Here is a 17868-nt window from a genome sequence, read left to right as displayed (position 1 = left end):
ATAATTTATGAACGACCCCTGAGTGCACGAGTAAATGTGATTTGTAGTTATTTGATAACGCCATCAATTTGTCCTCTGCTGCGAACCATTTCAAGCCCAAACTCAACGAACAGAATCGCAGTCGCAACAAACGGTCGAATTAAGAGATTACATTCTAGGAAATTCAGTAGGCCGAGTTCGAGCCGTGACCTTCCAGCTTTGAACTCTAGGGGAACCCTGCCCTCCCCTCAACATCTCTCTCCTCTCCCTGGTCTCTGTTTTCCTCTGAGCAATTTGAAGCCTTTAGTCTCTCAGAGAGGGTGAATCTCCGAGCAGCTAAAAACTTTCAAACACCGCCGCGCCCTCCGCCTGTTCCGAAATAATTGTTTTCTAAGACGGCGGTGGCAACTTGAAAATGCGAACGGAGCGCTCCTCACGGACTAAGCGGGAACTACAAAAACTTGTTGACTCCTCCAGTTTACCTGTTGCAAGTCGTTACTGAACTTCAAATTAATGGTGTTCTTCTCCACCTCTGCTGCGCTGGGCGAAAAACGCGGATTAACAAAAGGGCCCTATTAGAGTTACGTAGTTGTTCCGTAGAGCGATAGACCTCACCCTCACGGATACTCGAAAGAAAAGGAAGGGATGGGAATTCACGGTCTAGATCGATGCTTGCTGAAAAATCGATGCAACGTGACACGTTTCGATCCAAAGTTCATTACAAAACACGCATTTCAGGAAGGTGAGGGAGGAGTCACATAGAGTGTTACGTGACTTGTCTACGGGAGTGCATACCTTTGATACGCGAGAGCGAATGGAGGTCCATAAATCCGATTTCCAGCATTAGGTAGATACCTACTTTATGAAGGAGAGTACGGATTTGATTGTCATGAATCGATCGAAAAATAAACTGATCCTCGACTGATCCACGATTTGCCGATCGCTTCACGTAAAGTTCCATCGATTCATGGATTTGTCGATCGATTCAAGGGTTTATCTATCGATTCACAATTTATCGATCGATTGATTAACGGAAAGTTCGATCGATTTATGGATTTGTCGATAAATTTCACAGTTTTATCGATCAATTCACGGGTTTATCGATCGATTCACGGATTTGTCGATCGATTCACTGGTTTATCGATCGATTCGTCGATCGATTATCGGATTTGTCGATCGATTCACGTTTCATGCCAATCGATTCACGTATTATGTCGATCGAATCACGGGCTTATCGACCAATTCACGATTTGTCGATCGATTAACGGAAAGTTCGATCGATTCACGGGTTTGTCGATCGAATCACGGTTGTCGATCCAATCACGTCGATCGATTCACGCTTTTTTTTGATCGATTCATGTCGATCGAATCCCTACCCTCCGTTCGCAAACAGCCCCCTAGTTTATCGGGGCCCAAGTCTGACGGGTGAACTTTGAATTTTCAAGTGTGTCGCGGCAACGTGAACTTGGGCTCTCGAGCCGGGAACTCTGATTCGAGGAACATTATCCATGGCTTGGTAGCTCTAAGTTGGTTCGAGCCCTGGCTGCTCGTCTCTTTGAGCCCGTCGACCGTGAAGAGACTCTTCGAGCGGCGCCGCTACCGAGACGCGAACGCGACCGCCGAAAAGCCCACCAATTTCACGCTGAGCGCCGCCCGATCTGTCAGCGCGGCGAGTCCGATTTCGCGCATAGCTGAGTGCTTTGACTCGCTCGCGAATTCCGCCCCGGCTCCGATCCGATCCTTATTGGAGCTGCAAGTGAGCAAGTCGACCTTATGCCTCCGCCCCGGGACAGCACTGCCGTGCTAAGGAAGAACGCCGTATGAGCCTTCAGGCGTTGCCAAATTGCCTTTCATAAAACGCGAATTTTCTGGTAAACCCATGAACATTTTCCTCCCAATTTTTCAAATAATTTTGTTCGCAATTTCACGTTAAGATTCTGAAAATTTAAAGGAAAAATATTCATAACTTTCCTCAAAAATAAACATTTTATCGAAGTAAATTTGGCAACTCTCGAATGTTCATACGGCGTTTTTCCGTAGCACGGCAGAGCAGGCCATCCCTGAAAATGCACGTTTAACCTGGGCGAGCGGGAAACTGTGTCACTTTCGCACGCGCTCCAGCGAGGACAAGTGGCTCGAGTGTGGCGCAATTTCACCGAACCGCGCGAGTGGCATCGCAATTACTGTCCCTGCAAAAGTCCCACTCGGACTTTTCCCACCGAGGCGATCAAACTTCTACGCTGCCCTGTGGGCTTCGATTCAGCTCGCGAAGGGACTGTTTTCGCGTGCCTTACGTTTTCACAGGTGGGCACTCTATTGATTTTGTCTTATGTAGATTATACGACCAGCCGCGGCTCTTTCGATGGGTTCTGTGCCAAATCGTAAATACAACATGTTTTTCCTCCTTTTCTTCGGTTTAAAGAAGCTGTGGTTATTTTGAAGTGAAATGAGTGATAATTCGGCTGAGAATTTTGTCGAGTCTTGGTAGAATCTTTTGAGGCTTCTTTTGCGAGTAATTCAATTCTGGGTAATTTTGAGTCATTTTTAACTCTCTTTTCGTTAAAACGTTTCTGCTAGTACTCCTATTTCCCTTTTTTAAAAAGAGCATACTAATAGACTACAAAAATATTAAAAGAATATTTCTCATTTCATCTCGAAAAAATCACGGCAGATTTTAAAGTGTTTATATCGGTTTACCCGTATAAAATGGGCAGTGAAAAACTTGCAACGTCGCAAATCGTAGGTATGAATGTAATTTCATCATCCACGATGAGAAAATATGTAACTGCGCTTACAATAGAGAGTAATTTCAGCGGTAATCGTGATCTCCTGCCATTAAGTTGAAGCGACACTGTTGAAAGGCGCTCTGAGCAACTATACCCCCTTGGAAGTGTTGCACAGTATCAGACGAGATTGAAGGCGCACTAACATACGGAAACAGCCTGGTATCCTTCACCAATGGGTAGTGTTCTATTGTTCCCTCTCTGTGCGGCTCCTGTTCGATCGGTTTTTGTGACACTTAATAGCAGGTGACAATTTTTGACGGGAAGCTTAAATTTCAATTCAAATTTTCGAAATTCAAGAAGGTGGATGTTGCCTACGATTCTATCTCAGTTTTTTCGTTAGATTTTAGTGAAGTATCTGGAGGTGAAATCTGTTCCATCAGTTTTACTGAAACTTTGTAGTTGAGAATATCATTACAAGTACTCTTTCATGTTGCTAAAGTTGTGCAATCACCTTTTAAGCCACGAAGAAAAGGCAAGCAGACGACTGAGTAAAACTTTTAGGGACATCGCTTAATCAATTTACAGCGTGACGCTGAAATGTTCAGCAATTAGTATTTACGACATTTTACAGGTTGAAAGTAAGTTAAACTCGTAAATGAGGACTCTGCTAGCTCGTCCTTTTAAAATTAAAGAAAAACAAATAGTCTCATATATAAACGCTGATATTTGAAATATTCAAATAAACTCAGAGAGCTTCGTAAATGAATAAATTTACATGAATTCTGAGGAATGAAGGTTACTCGAACCTTATACTTCCTGGAGTTGCCATGATTTCAAATCTAATGGAAATGAACAAGACTGAATTACAAACGAGAAAAATAAATTGACACAATAATATAGTATGCTCCTTTACCTAGAAAAGTTTACTTTCAACGTAATCCCTGTCTGCTCAAGTTTTGAACCTACTTTGCGTCCATTTCCTGAGCAGTCTGAATGAAGCAAAAAGGATTTCACTCTGAAAACTTCCAATTTCTGCATTTGCATTTGCATTTAATAATCAAGACCATCAGGGGGAGAAAGGACAAGAGAGAAGAGAAAAATATATCAAGTGTACATCGGAGGGATTCAAACTTATTTTGAAACGTTAATGCCAATCGCCATACATTTTATTAAAACAAAAATATCGTGTCGCTTATTTATTTATTTAAGTTTGATTCGGGTATGTTTTCCAGAATTACGTAACTCATTTGCAGGCGTTTACAGCAAGGGGTATGTGAGCCTCCGAGGAGAAGTTGTGAAGTAATGATAATGTAAGAAATTAATCCGAGTTCGAAGATTTTATGCTCATTCGTGATGTGTGCTGAAAGCGTGAATTCTGGCACAAAATTTGTGAAAGTTTCGTCGTTAAAATTAAGCGGATGCATTGACTGTTTTATGTACTTATCACGTAAAAAGTGCTACATGGAATTTCCTTTTGGTTGGTTTTACCTACTTTATTCGAGTCTTTTTGCACTATTTTCTCCTCGCAAATTTCGCTTCGTGTGGCATACTAGGATACGCACCTTCATTAAAGCTCCAACTTAAAAAGTTCCATTATTTATTTATTTTTCCTTATTCAAGACAGAAGCAGGTGGCACCATCGCGTCTCTCCCATCCCGAGAAGAAATATACGGTTGAATTGTAAATCTTCGATACACAATCGAAAGTTTATTTCCATTCTCAAAGTTGGCAGCCATGAAAATATTCACATGAAATTCCTCGCCCACTCGTAAGCTCGCGGGTGTAAAAAGCGGGAAAGTGCAGCAATTGTTCGATTGAAGCTCTCTCGGAGGTGGTCGTTGAGCCGGGCACAAACCGTTGTTCCTTTGACGTAAGGGCGTATTTCTATCTCCACATGAGCCCTGAAAGCAATACTTTACATGAGGAACAGAGCTCACGTCGGAATTGAGATAAGCCCCTAGCCAGAAGAGCGGCGAAACGACGTGTAGATTTACGACCCGTTTTAGTTCCTGTGTTCTCTCTGAGCGCAAGGTTTTGATTCGACACCGCTATTTCCTACACCAACTCACCGCAAAAGTGCCGACAGCCAATGTGTACACGTCAAAGCGCAGTTATTTCTTGTTTAATCTACATGGCAACGTTGTAAGTAAGACCTTGTCCAGAAAATGTCTCCCATTGGTCTTGCTCGATAACTTCATCCTCTCTTGAGTTCAGAGTGTTCACACTCAGTCTCTAACCTTTCCGACGTTGTTGAAGTGAAAGTTGATGGATGTTACCCATGATATGCTGCCGTGCTAAGGAAAAACGCCGTATGAACCTTTAAGCGTTGCCAAGTTTCCTTTGATAAAACACGAATTCCCTAGTAAACTTATGAATATTTTGCTTCAGAATTCTCAGATAATTTTGCTCGCAATTTCACCTAAAGTTCCGGAATATTTCAAGGAAACACACTCATGACTTTTCTCGAAAACAAACATTTTATCGGAGGAAATTTGGCAACTCTCGAATGTTCATACGGCGTTCCTCCTTAGCACGGCAGTATGGAGGGGGAGTCGAAGTAGCGCGATGGTCATAGTTGAAAATCAATTTTCCCACTGAAAAAAAAATCTCGGTGTATTTACTAAGAAAAGGGTAAAATTACCAAGAATTCAGGGTTCTATTTGATCCCAGTTTTTTCTTGGTAAAATGATCATTTATGGAATTGGTAATCTCGGTAAAATTATTGAACTTTCTCGGTAATTTTACTGGACCTTGGTAAAAACGCCAATATTTTTTATCGACTGTGGTAGAATTACCGAGATAAAATGGCAAAGTTACCGGGAATTGATTACCAATAAAAGTGGTATTCTTACCTGAAAAAAAAACAGTAAAAATACCGGTTTTTAGGTAAGCTTACCAGTCTGTCACGGTAAAATGACTAATACTTGGTAAAAAAAAGTGAGATGATAAAGGCACCAACGGACCGTGGTAAAAACGCCGAGAATTTTTTTTCAGTGTGACGTTGTAAGTATCGGTTCATGTTTAATTTTCTTGAATAAATCCAACCGACAGTTTTTCTTAATTTTTTATGAATTTTTACCCAATTTTGAAAGCCATTCCATTGGTTGTGACGAATGAAACATAATGGAAATGAAATTAATTATCTACAGAATTTGCGCGAAAAAGTAATTTTTTTGAGTGCTTTTATGACAAATATTCTTGCAAAATGTTTCTGTAAAAAATATCAAGTCCTTCGAATGTCCGTAGTTTCACTCACAAGCTCAGGGGTACAAGTAATTAATAAGAGGGAGAGCGAGTAATCTCATAACCACGTTCAGTATAAAATAGGGAACATTTAGAGCTGCTACCCTCAAAGGATGATGTTCATTATTCTCTGTCGCCTTTTTCGCTTTGCCGATTGATTTCACAGATACTGACGCTGACACAGGGTTCAAGCCTTTGCCTAAAGGACAGACGTAATCAGAGGCAGTGGCGTGGCGTGAATTGCGATATATCGATTGTTATGCCAGTTAAACCTATGGAAAAAGATCGATTGTCAGGGCGTTCGCAGCGAACACCTTAGTAATCGATTCTTTACTATAGCTTCAAATGGCGATATATCGATAGTCGATCCTTTACGCCACGCCACTGGTCAGAGGTCACGTTCTATCGCTGCATATTCGAACAGTCAGAGTTAGAGGAGCAAAGCATCCTTTGCAATGAGTTCAGTCTTTCCGCCAATCCATTTTTTTAACTTTAATCGGTAATTCCTCTGCCGATAACGTTGAAAGATTAAAATGGAAACAAAAACTTTTTCCCTCCATGGCGATTACTTGTTAGACTATTGAAATTTGAATAATGCAACGGAAACTTTGTTCAACGCGAATGACGAACATTTTGAAAGTGAAAATGAGTCCGTTGTGAATGTCATAGAATCGCATTTAATGGTTGGAGATTACAGAGGAGCAAAGAATAAATATTAATTGAGATTGCGGTTCGGACTAGTTTATGGGTCTAAAATATTTTTAAAACTTATACTGGTGTCCAAGTCAATTTGATAAATGCACATTGTTCAAAAAAAGAAAAAAAAAGTACCAAAATTTCGCACAGAATCAACACTGAAGAGAGACATTGAAGGAAAAGGAGATGAAACGAAACCATCAGACGCTCCTTCATTTACACAATTGATCATTATCCAATTTTATCATCCAATTACGTTTGAATAGGTGAGCTGTGGTTCAGTAACATAACCTGAGTACCTTGTGTACTGTTCCAGGATGACAGCAATGCGAAAATTGTTTTTGCTATAAAAAAGAAGAAAAAAAAGACGGTTGGAGGGTTTGAAAAGTAGAAAGGTAGTTGTCTAAGTGCCTTGAACCACGAGTTGATAATACAACGATTGGCTTTTATGACACGCCTTCCTTCATCGCTTTCGTTTCAACGGACAAAGAAGAGCAACGGTGGATGAGGGTTGTACTTTATAGTGACATGTAGGCTTTATTTGACAGATAAACTCTGCTCAAAGTCTCATCACTAGCTGAATTGGCGTCTGATGCTATTGTTTCATAAGTGAAAAAATATTAAAATTGAAACAAGGAAGCAATTATTAAGTCCACTCAATAATCATTGAATGGACATTACATAAAGGAACGTAAAGAGCTAGCAAAGAGTTGCGAATTTGATGGAAAATGTGACGCGTTCTTTGAAGAATAATTCTTAATTGCCTCGTTAAGTGATCCCCAGTACTTCGTTACTCTGCTAAGGATTCCACTCAGTGTAAATTGGGGTGAATTTTCTCCAAAAAGTGTAACAATTTGACTTTAATTGAGCTGTCTCTAATTTTAAAAAGGCTATCAAGCATTTAGAGAAATACTCTTACGGATAATCAAGGTTGTATCTGGCCAAGATATATTTCATACTTTTTTATCAAAAAATTAGAAACATTCATATTACGTATTTTCACAATTCATTTTAATGAGATCATGGTAATCACGGGTTAAAATACACTCTCCATCAGAAACTGATAGGTAATGACTTAGATATATTTACATTTTCTTGCGAAATTCATCTACGCCTTAAAGTGTTTTTTTTTTTTTTTTTTTTTTTTTTTTTTTTTTTACGGAATACGTCACATTTTTTCGTATTAAAACGTACTCATTTTCCGACTTAATCGATTTATTTGATCAGCAACTGCTTGCTACCAATAAAATCCGAGAGAGACACAAAATATATTTCATCATGCTTTAATTTTTCTTTTTCATATATATACGTCGCAATGAAACAACATGGCAAAGGGATGTGTCTCCCTTCGTTTTTGTTGATCAAATCTAATTATTTTAAATTTAAAGTAATACCCATAACAGGTTTGTAAACCGGAAGCTTGGAAATATAAAAGTCTCGCTGAAAGTGGAAAGTATACGAATGAAATCCAGCCAAAATGAGGTGTGTAACGTTGCAAAAGCTATGGCTGATTACTCATGAGTAGAAGTATATGACTGAAAAACCTTATAATACCGGTGCTCTGTGTGATCAAAATGTAGCTTGCGCTCACTGCAGAATTAGCTTCACGAAAAAAAAAAAGTTCAAGAATTAATATGATGATTGAGCCTGAATGTAAGAATTCCTGCTTAATGGGTGTAAGTGTTCCTCGCGGTTTCAAATTATTATGAAATCGTAATAATTTCACGTTTAACGTTAATCAAAAGAAAGAGCAAGGAAGAAATTTTTTTAAATTGATTCGTTCAGATTAAATATATTTATTTACAGGTAGAACGTTGCGGGTAAGAAGTATTACATACGCATGTTTTTTGGAGAGGTAAATTCAACGACCATGTTGTTTCATTCTGATCGAGAATTATTGTAAGTATAGTTTTGCCTGTAAGGAAATGGGTAATTGCAAGATCTTTTTTTGGGGAAGGGGGCTCAGGATAAAAAATCCACTTTACCGCCAATGAGAGGACCTTATTTCCGGCTAACCTAAAAACCAGCTAGGATAAATTTCCTCGCTAAACTCGGAAAATCCCGTCTCTGCCACTCTCTGACTTCCGGCGTAAGTGTTTTTTAATGAGCCCGTACGTTTAGTTCTCTCTTGAAAATTTGTCCAACTCGTAACCTTACTCAAGGGTCTTGAATGCGTTGAAAGGAACGCGAACGTTTTACTTTTAAATGCGGAAAACTATTTCATTTCATCGATTTTCAATTATCTCTCTAATACTTGAAACAAGGCTTGATCAAAAACTTTCATTGGCTGTGCAAAAACCCATTGCCTTACAAGAGGAAAGTTGTCTGAGGTCATGTAAAGGGTTTATACCTGCGGTGCACAAGCGAGCATCCTCGTCGTAGGCGTCCGGGCAGTCAGGGGCGCCGTCACAAAGATATTGTATCGAGATGCAGGTTCCGTCTCCTGGGCATTTGAAGGGCTCGTATGGGTGGCATGCATCACCTGCAACAAACATGACGCAAAATATTATTAGAAAGAATGAAAAAAAAAAAAAATTTGAATGAAATTGAACAAACAGATTCTTAGTTCTTTACCATCCCTCCCGAATCTGTGTGACGCTTTATTGGCAGCGTAGAGCAGAGAGTGCGGGTTCACGCATACCGCGCCATCTCGCCTTCAATTTCGCAGACGCAACACGGACATCCATCAAGCACGAATAGTTGTATCTCTGCGCCGTCATCAACGCGCAACCTTTCTCATGCTCTATGTCCATGTTCGTGTTGTTACCGTCTGTCTTGTATTATTTGTAGTGGTGCTTCAAGAGCTATGCGAGCAAGACAGTCAAAGATAGAAAAGACGTAATCGGGAGTAGTTCTTCAACTTTCCTCCCGAATCCGAGCAACTCCTCATTCGCAAACTGCAGACTTAAAAATCAAATCCTTGAAGAATCATTAATTGAAAGCAAAAGTTTGGTTGTTTTCTTATCTTCAATTATCCATGCGAAATAGATTTTGTTTGCATACCACATGTTATTTTCGTATGCTGCAGAATAGGTGCTTGGATGTACTCATAGTTCGTTCGGTTAAGTCATATGAACGATTGCCTGAACGTGGATTTTCAAATCGTAATGACGCTTCTATATGAATATTAATTGTTACTGCTGAAGAAGGCTGAGGTATTTGTTCGTTGTCTTAAGGAGCGAGTAAGTATTGAGTGACATTCTTCGAGGAGAGAGGGTTTGAGGTTGCTTTTTCAGGTGTAAAAAATTTAAGCCCCGTGTCATTCAAGTATCCAAGTTTGGAAGTTTCACACCTACCTATTTACAGGAAAAAATATTATTGGACTATCCTCGCCGAAGAAAAAAATGAAGGAGAGAGACTTTACGTAGATGATGGACGTTACGTCGTGCTGACTCAGCATTACGCTATCCACAAAAGAGCTTTTAAGATATGGAGGCATTACAAGGATAAGGAGGGAGCTCAAAAAACCGTGGAAAGTTATTTTAGTATGAATTAAAGAATGTGCCACTGTTCAGTTCAACGTAACGCTGACAGAATTGTAAAGGTCCTTCACTTTATCAGACAATAGGAAACGTTGTTGGCATGCAAAATATTTGCATGGTAGGTGTTGAGTAGAATGAACTGTGCAACTATTCCATCCTTCGTAGCCTCTGACATCGATTGAAATGTCAAACGAACCTCTGGGCCCCTGAACGTCCACACATCACTCTCGTAGAATGCAGCAGGTCGAAAGACGCCCAGAACCATAAATTATTTCTCGAATGCGACGCAGTTGACTGACTGCCTCTCGCCGTTTTTTGCCTCATTTAGTGTTTGGCAGTTTAGCACCGCCCAATCTCTTTATTAGACCATTAAATAATAACGAACCCGGTTCGATATGAAACGCACTAAGAATGAACTGTGCTGTGTGTGTGAATGTCCATAAAATACGTGACACTAAATCTCGAATATTTCGACGTTCCCTCCCCAACACGTAACGCTTATGTGACAAAGGTCCCTGTCATTCAACACTCAAAAAAACACTATCGCTGATGTCATCGATAGGTTACGTAAATAACGTCATTAGCGTCATCCACGACGTCATAGATAACGCAACATAAGAGTGAGCGATGAAAATGAAAAATATTAGAGCATTGAGCCGAAAGGCAGCGCAAAACTGGACTGACGTATCATTCACCAGACATAAATTTTGTTCCCGCCCCCACAATGACGATCAACTCTCCAGGAGATAACGGTCAGATAAAGCGTTACGTGACGTTATTCCCAACCGCGTCAACGTAGCCTATTTCACGCGATGATATTCAGATAACAAGTGTCGTCAGACGGGGCAAATCATCATCAACACGTCACACGCCCAGAAATACACCCGATGCATCTTCCCGAGGAACTAACCGTGAAGTAAGACGTACGCCTACTCAGAGAGATTGTTACGTCTCCCTTCGAATTTCTCTCTTACCGTACTAGGGAAGGGAAAGGCGTGAAAAAACCATTATGGGCCTCTTCAGCCCCGGGCTGCGCCTTTTTACGGCGCCATAAAAGTGTTTATTTTTCCCATTGCCTTATAGTTGCGTTATTTGCGGAAGATATCCTTTGCAACGTAGTCAGATTTTCAGTTTCCTATGCCTGAGTTGATAGTATTTGAATAGCACGAGCCGTCTGTCGGTTCTGAACAAGCAAGGTGTTCTCTCGTAGGTATTAAATTTTGATTTTGAAATGTTGAAATTTTCGCTGTGAAATATATAGTAACACCGGAAAATGGCCCCTCTTCAAGAATTCATACTGGAGTACGGAAGGGAGGGAAGATTGCATTTCCGTCTCGTATATTCCTTTTAAGTATTACAGGAAAAAGTACGCATCGTGTTCTCGGAAGTTTACTCTTTATTCAATATTTTTGACGTTACCTGCGACATACGTTAAGCCATGAAATATATGAAAATAATTGAAAGTCTTCCTCTATGTCATCCTGGCAACAGGAGGGTTAGGATTCCACGAATCAACCTCTGAGATTACTTACCTTCTCCTTGATCGTGTAGTTCGATTGAGCGACGTATTTAATGAATAAACCATATTATAACTGACCCACTGGTCAAATTGCATTACACATTACTATACAGCCTAAAGGTTAGAGGTAAAGGTCTGTAAGAGACTGTTTAGTCCTAAAGACAATGACCGAATGATGAAAGTAAAATCACCAAAATGATTTTGCATCTAAGATCAGTCACTTTACTAAAATTTCCCCATAGGATATCCCCTGAAATCCCTCGTTGTATTTTGTTCCTGGTTGCTGATCCTACTTTGCACCTATTCATATAAGTATAATAATAGAAAATAAAAGTACAAAATGTAACAAATATAAAATAGGGTATTAATTAAATTTATTAAATTTTCACCCATGCAGATCCCACCCGGCAAAATTAGGGCCAGGTTATCCTCAGAAAATTTCTCTAGCTATGCCTATGTGTAGGTAAGCGTAGGAAAGAGAGTTCAAGGGGGGGGGGGGCAAATACGTCATCAACTGCAGCACCGGCACCGGTAATATCAGACGCGTTGTTAAAGTCCGTTATCCGCTGCGTCGCTAAGCCTTTAACGAGAGCGTTGTAAAGCGATCCTTGCAGTTATCCGCTGGCCTGTCATTTTGCAAACAAAGGCCGCCATCTTGTCAGGAAAATTTTCCAGCGCTCAGCGGTGTGTCCGCTAAGTGATTTCGCTGACATGACGGCGATTTTTGTTTACTAACAATTTTACGTTCTTGCTAAGCGGATTACTAAAAATGGCGGACCGGCGTCATTTCACTGACTTCAATTATCAACTTCAACAACGCGTTTATCGTCAATACCTGTCAATTACGAGCAACAATGACGTCACACTGGGGAAGTCAATTAGGCAACTTGGCTATTGCGTGGGTGTGAGCGATGAGGGAGCAATAGCAGTCAAGTTGACCGCAGGCTCGGAGCTCGGGCGAAAATCAACAGGTCAATAATAATTTCAAGCCCGTCTACGCTTCGCGGTCAGATTACCCTCGATAAACGCTCATTTTAAGCAGTGATAAGATCGTGTTTCAGCCCTGGAACGTCCACTCCGCGGCTCCCTTTCAGCCCGGCTGTCGGATTAAGAGAGTAATGTTTCCCTGAGGAAGGTGGAAGTGATAGAAATTGCACGTGTGGACGGGTGATTGGTTTCTGGCCGTCGATGGAGAGGAAAATTTCGACGGTTCGAATAGCGCGTCAAATAATAGAAATACTGAGGGCTAAACCCCTAGGCCACTGTCCTAGGACGCTTCGCGCCCTCCAACGACCGCATTTAGAGTTATTTTTCAGAAGTTAAAGAGAGTAGAATCATGCATGTATTGATTATTACTTGCCGATAGCCGCAAAGATCAATTAGTCTAATGGGCGTAATGATACAATTCCGACGAAAATGAATATTTACATGGAGGGGGGGGGGTGGTGGTGTATATTTTCATTCATTCAATTAGTGTGGCTAGAAATATTGTATGTTCGGGGGCGCTAAGGGCCTGGTTTGTTACTTTAAGAAATAACACTTTACGAATACTTTAAGAAAAAAAAGTGCACACAAAAACTGTATTGTATTGGAAAAAGGATGATATATAACAATTAGGTTATTTGCAGGTCCTTGACTGGGTTCCTCCTGGGAGAAGACGCAGAGGGCGCCCAATGAAAGGTTGGAGGGAAGGGATTGAAGCAGAAATGTTAAGGTGCTCAATCCCCCAAGATTTGTGGTTTGAAAGAGAGCAGTGGAGGTTAGGAGTCGTAGAGCGCGAGGGAGTGCTGTAAAGCGACTTGTATGTATGGTTATTTGCTATAACGCCATATCAACAGGCCCATTCACTCTTCACATTGATCTCGTGGTATTGAGCGGCTACAAACTATTACAACTTTTTTTTAGGGGGGGGGGGGGCGGAACTTCCTTGGGTTTGCGTAGTGCCCATGTTTACCCTTATGCTCAGGAAAGCTTTGCGATTCGTTTTAAATGTGAATCGTAGCGTGGCGTAATAGACGTCAACCCTTCTCCCCTCCTAATGTATATTCAGAGCACTCGTGCATAAATTGTGTCCATGATTGTGTTAATCTAGTAAACATTCCTAGTCGAGTCAAAATTATAGTTTATTTCACATTTGCAGCGTGCACATCATAGCGTGCGTAATACTTGAACGCTCTCACTCCACCGTCCCTATCGGTGTGATTTCGAGAGGGCACTCCAACAGGATGCGCTTCTAAAATTTTAAAAAATAAAACGTAAAAAAGAAAGCAGGTGCATAAAAAGAAAATAGCCATCAGCGTACTGATCCGGTAGGATAATCATTTGATCTCTCTCGCTGCGACCATTTAATTCTGGGAATTCCTCATAAAATGCTCGGCTCAGCTCCAAGCTGAAAATTCCTTAGCTACTGTGTTTTCACCGAGCTTTACCTGGCGCACAGTGGATCGAGTCAATGGGATAGGTCGGACAAAATTTTGAAACTTTAAACGCTTTTAACTCCGTTTATACAAAACTTTGAGGTTCTAAAAGTTGTTTCGATGGTTTCCTCTTAAAATTTTCTGCTAGAACCATCCCTTATAGTTTAAATTGTGACGAAATTTTGGAGTTCTTGTCAAAAATGTCATGTCCGATCTTTGTAATTGACTCGATCCACTGTGTGGCGTAAAGAGGCTGAGTCCCTGACGGAAAAATGTTCTGCTAGTAACGCCCCTTACAGTTTAAAATGTGACAAAATGTTGGAGTTTTTGTCAAAAATCTCATGTCCAACCTCTCTAATTGACTCGATCCACTGTGTGGCGTAAGGAGGCTCAGTCCCTGACGGGCTTTTCGACAATCTCCTCCATAAAAGGTTATCTCGAGGAGCTAAGCGGCGCTTCTGACGATGGCAGAGGACGCCGGCGTCGCGGAAAAGCTCAAGGAGCCGGTCAAAAGAAACCCTGAGAGGGGGAGGGAAGGGAGGGGATGAACTTATTAGCGGGTCTCCGAGTTGCTCCATCTTCAACTCGTTGTCGGGAAAGCTCACTAACGTTAACTTAATTAGCGCCAGCCGAGTCCACTTGTTCCATTCGCAACAAGAGCTCCGCCACGCGCGCGTCTCCACCCCTCGAAAGCTCTCCCACGCACCGTGGGCGGGAAATTAATTTTCGGCACCATCCTTGCGATACTTTCTTCGGAATTCGCTTCTCTTTATCGTAAGCTTAAATATCGACGGTGCAAGTCGGCAATCACATAACTCGGTTTGCGACGTCGCAGACTTCCAATCATACTTAATTTTTTAAACGGAATACTCAACGGCAATTCTTTAAAACTGCCGTGATTTTCCCTCTCTGCGCGAAGAAAATTCTGCAAAAACTTCAAGGAATGATATCAATTTGTTCTCCTTTAAAAAAATAACTTAGAAGCGGAGATATTCAGACACCGCAAACGAGTTATGTGATTGCCGACTTACACCGTCGATATCTCTTGAAGTCCGATACGCCTACAAAAGGAGCACGGCAGAAAATGACGGAACGCTTTCAAATCAAAAGGCACTATATCCGTTCGGACATGAACATTGAGATCCATAAGAATACATGCTTGACAGGACTCGTGTTAGTATGGATTTAGTTTCTGTTGATTTTACAACACAAAGACATTCAGCAGCATGACATTGGCGTGACATTCAGAGCCACAATAAACATGAGATTTCTCATCCGATTTTCACGTATAAGGTGGTATCCAAAATTTTCCAAATTCAACTCATAAGTTACAAAATTACAGTTTTCGCTCGAGTGAAATCGCATTTTATGCTCATAAAAAACCGGAGTCTACTTAAGTCAAAGCGAGCGTTAAAGTAATTCTGGCATATTTTACAAATGGAGGAGTTAAACTTTTTTTGGCTAAAATTAATGATATACCTTGTATCATTACAATCGTGGAAAGGAATCGTGTGAGATCCAGCTCTAGTCATTTTCCTAACGCATGAGTTGATTTCATGCCTAATTAAGCTTACGTTGATTGTGGTTTTTTCGGTCAACGGAAGGTTTGAATTTCCTTTTTATAATGTAAAATCTGAACGTTTATTTCTCATTAATGAGTGAATATTTTGTCCCTTCGATATTTTATATTTCTAATTTCCTTAATTTATCTCCTTAATTTCCTTAATTTATCTCTAAAATCCTTAATTTCCTTAATTCTCCTAAATCCTAATTCCTAAATTTAGCTATCTCATCTCCTAATTTCCTTAAAGTATCTCCTTAATTCCTTAATTTCTTACCCGTCCATTGTGATTGCGCCTCTGTGTGGAAATGAAAAGTTCTCTGTATCATGCGTGATTGACCACAGGAAGACTTACGTATACTTCCATAGAATCAAAGCTGAGAAAATGATACCGTGAGCACTAGGGAATTGTGCGGTCCATTTTAAGCCAAGGAAACCCTAAACCAAGTTTGAAAATTATGACGTTTCTAAAGTTCATTGAAAAATTGACGAGAGGATTTTTTTTTAACGTCCATATTTTTCTATTTCCCTCCTTTGCGGAAGGATCAGGAAAACGGAAGGAGCGTTCAGTCCATATAGATGTCATTTTTGAAAGAGAATGAAGTCAATGGGAGATAGAGAGCGCAAAGAGTGGGATGGAGAGAAGGAAAAATATTAAAAAAATGTAGGTGACGTGACGCATTTTGTGAATTTCATTTTTCTCGACGCGGTGAACCCGCTTTTAATCCCCGGGGAAAAGCAGCACAAATTAAAGAAGTGTTCTCTGGAACGTACTCACTCTAAACCATGATTTATTTTCATTACACGTCGCTCCAACCACGCAGGCATCGTACTTGTAAGGAGAATCCAGATCAAAATAAAATGAAAAATTTCCCTTGTTTGTACGGTCTCATCAAATTTCAGAGAATTGTAAGGTGTGAGAAAAGCTTTATCATTAAACGAGCTACAGACAATGAGTAAATCAGGTCGTTATTACAATAGATGTTATTATTTAAGATCTAGAATAGGCATAGACGAAAAGAAGCAGGTATTTCCAGCACGTGGTGTTGAAAGAGTGCACCATAGGACTAGGTATATCTCTATCATATCTTATCATATTCAAAACGTGAACGCTCAAAAAGACATGGAAATTTTAGAAAGGAAGCGGTATAATGAGGTTGGAGGGTATATACCTTAAGAAAGGGAGATCCTATGATATCTAAACTGGGGGCTTTTAGCTACTTTTAATTATACATAAGCACATTGTTAACACCGGCAGATGAAAGAGATCTACTACAGAAACTTGATATTTATAACTAAGGCTACACCTCAGGCGCCGCTGACCTTTTTCTTAATGATTTCTAGGTCTGGCAGGGAGTCGAATTCAAGTTGCTTATTCCCTTCAATAAACTTTTCCCATAGAAATTACAGTCAAGAGCAAAGAATTAAATGCGCCAGGTTCGCGGTGTAAAATGATGGGAAAAATGGGCAAGAGATACTTTCCTTGACAAACTGATTAAAACCGAAGAAAAATACAGGTATGTTGAGTACGTGAGGGAGTATGAGGCAGGCTATTGAATTATGAGAGAGAAATCAACCGTAATCACTAATCAGTGTCAGACTCCTAAATGGAGGTAGAAGTGAATGTAGAGACAAGGTTGCATGACGTTGTGAGCTAAAAACTACGTCCCCTCTTATTACTTGAAGTCTGTTCATAAACTGGCAACCTTGCTAATGCATAAGCTGTATCGATGCATAGAGAGCCTCACTATTAATTAAGGGAATCCAAAATATATCAATCTACCACTACAATTAGCTAGGCCTCAACTATGAGAGCTCTAAGAGCCTCGGAAGTTGATTCTGCGGATAGAACCAGAGATATCATCATGTTTGTAGCGCGATATTAAATTTCATAGGCGTAGCCGGAGCAAATTCCTGGTCATAGCCTGGCCCCCAATTTTAAAGGAGAGGCTGAGTTTTCCCAGTACAAAGAGGGATTTTGGAGGAATATCCATGGAAATTTTAGAGAAATTAGACCCCTCTTCGACCCATGTTGAAGCTATTCACACACAAAATGTAGCGGGTTTTTTTTTTTTTTTTTTTTTTTTTTTTTTTTTGAAACTTCAAAATCGTGTACATCGATTGCGGTGTTTGAAATTCTCCGCTCACATATTATTTTCTCAAAGGAGGCCAAACCAACACCATGCCTTAAAATTCTCACATAATTTATTGTACACAGAGATGAAAAATCACCAAAGTTTTCAAG

The 17868-nt window shown here is 40.4% G+C and overlaps 1 protein-coding gene across 1 annotated transcript in view; it reads right to left on the bottom strand.

The window, feature by feature from the left end:
• The window catches only part of LOC109039039 (IDLSRF-like peptide), a 109407-nt gene that overhangs the window by 10225 nt on the left and 81314 nt on the right, over positions 1 to 17868 (bottom strand). The window contains exon 2 of the mRNA XM_019054367.2: positions 8995 to 9126. Within this exon, the coding sequence (XP_018909912.1) occupies positions 8995 to 9126 (132 nt within the window). The remainder of the gene's footprint in view (positions 1 to 8994; positions 9127 to 17868) is intronic.

Source organism: Bemisia tabaci, chromosome 4 (assembly GCF_918797505.1).
Source record: "Bemisia tabaci chromosome 4, PGI_BMITA_v3".
Classification (NCBI taxonomy): Eukaryota; Metazoa; Arthropoda; class Insecta; order Hemiptera; family Aleyrodidae; genus Bemisia; species Bemisia tabaci.
The sequence above is the reverse complement of the archived record's forward strand: the minus strand, read 5'-3'. Positions and strand labels throughout refer to the sequence as shown.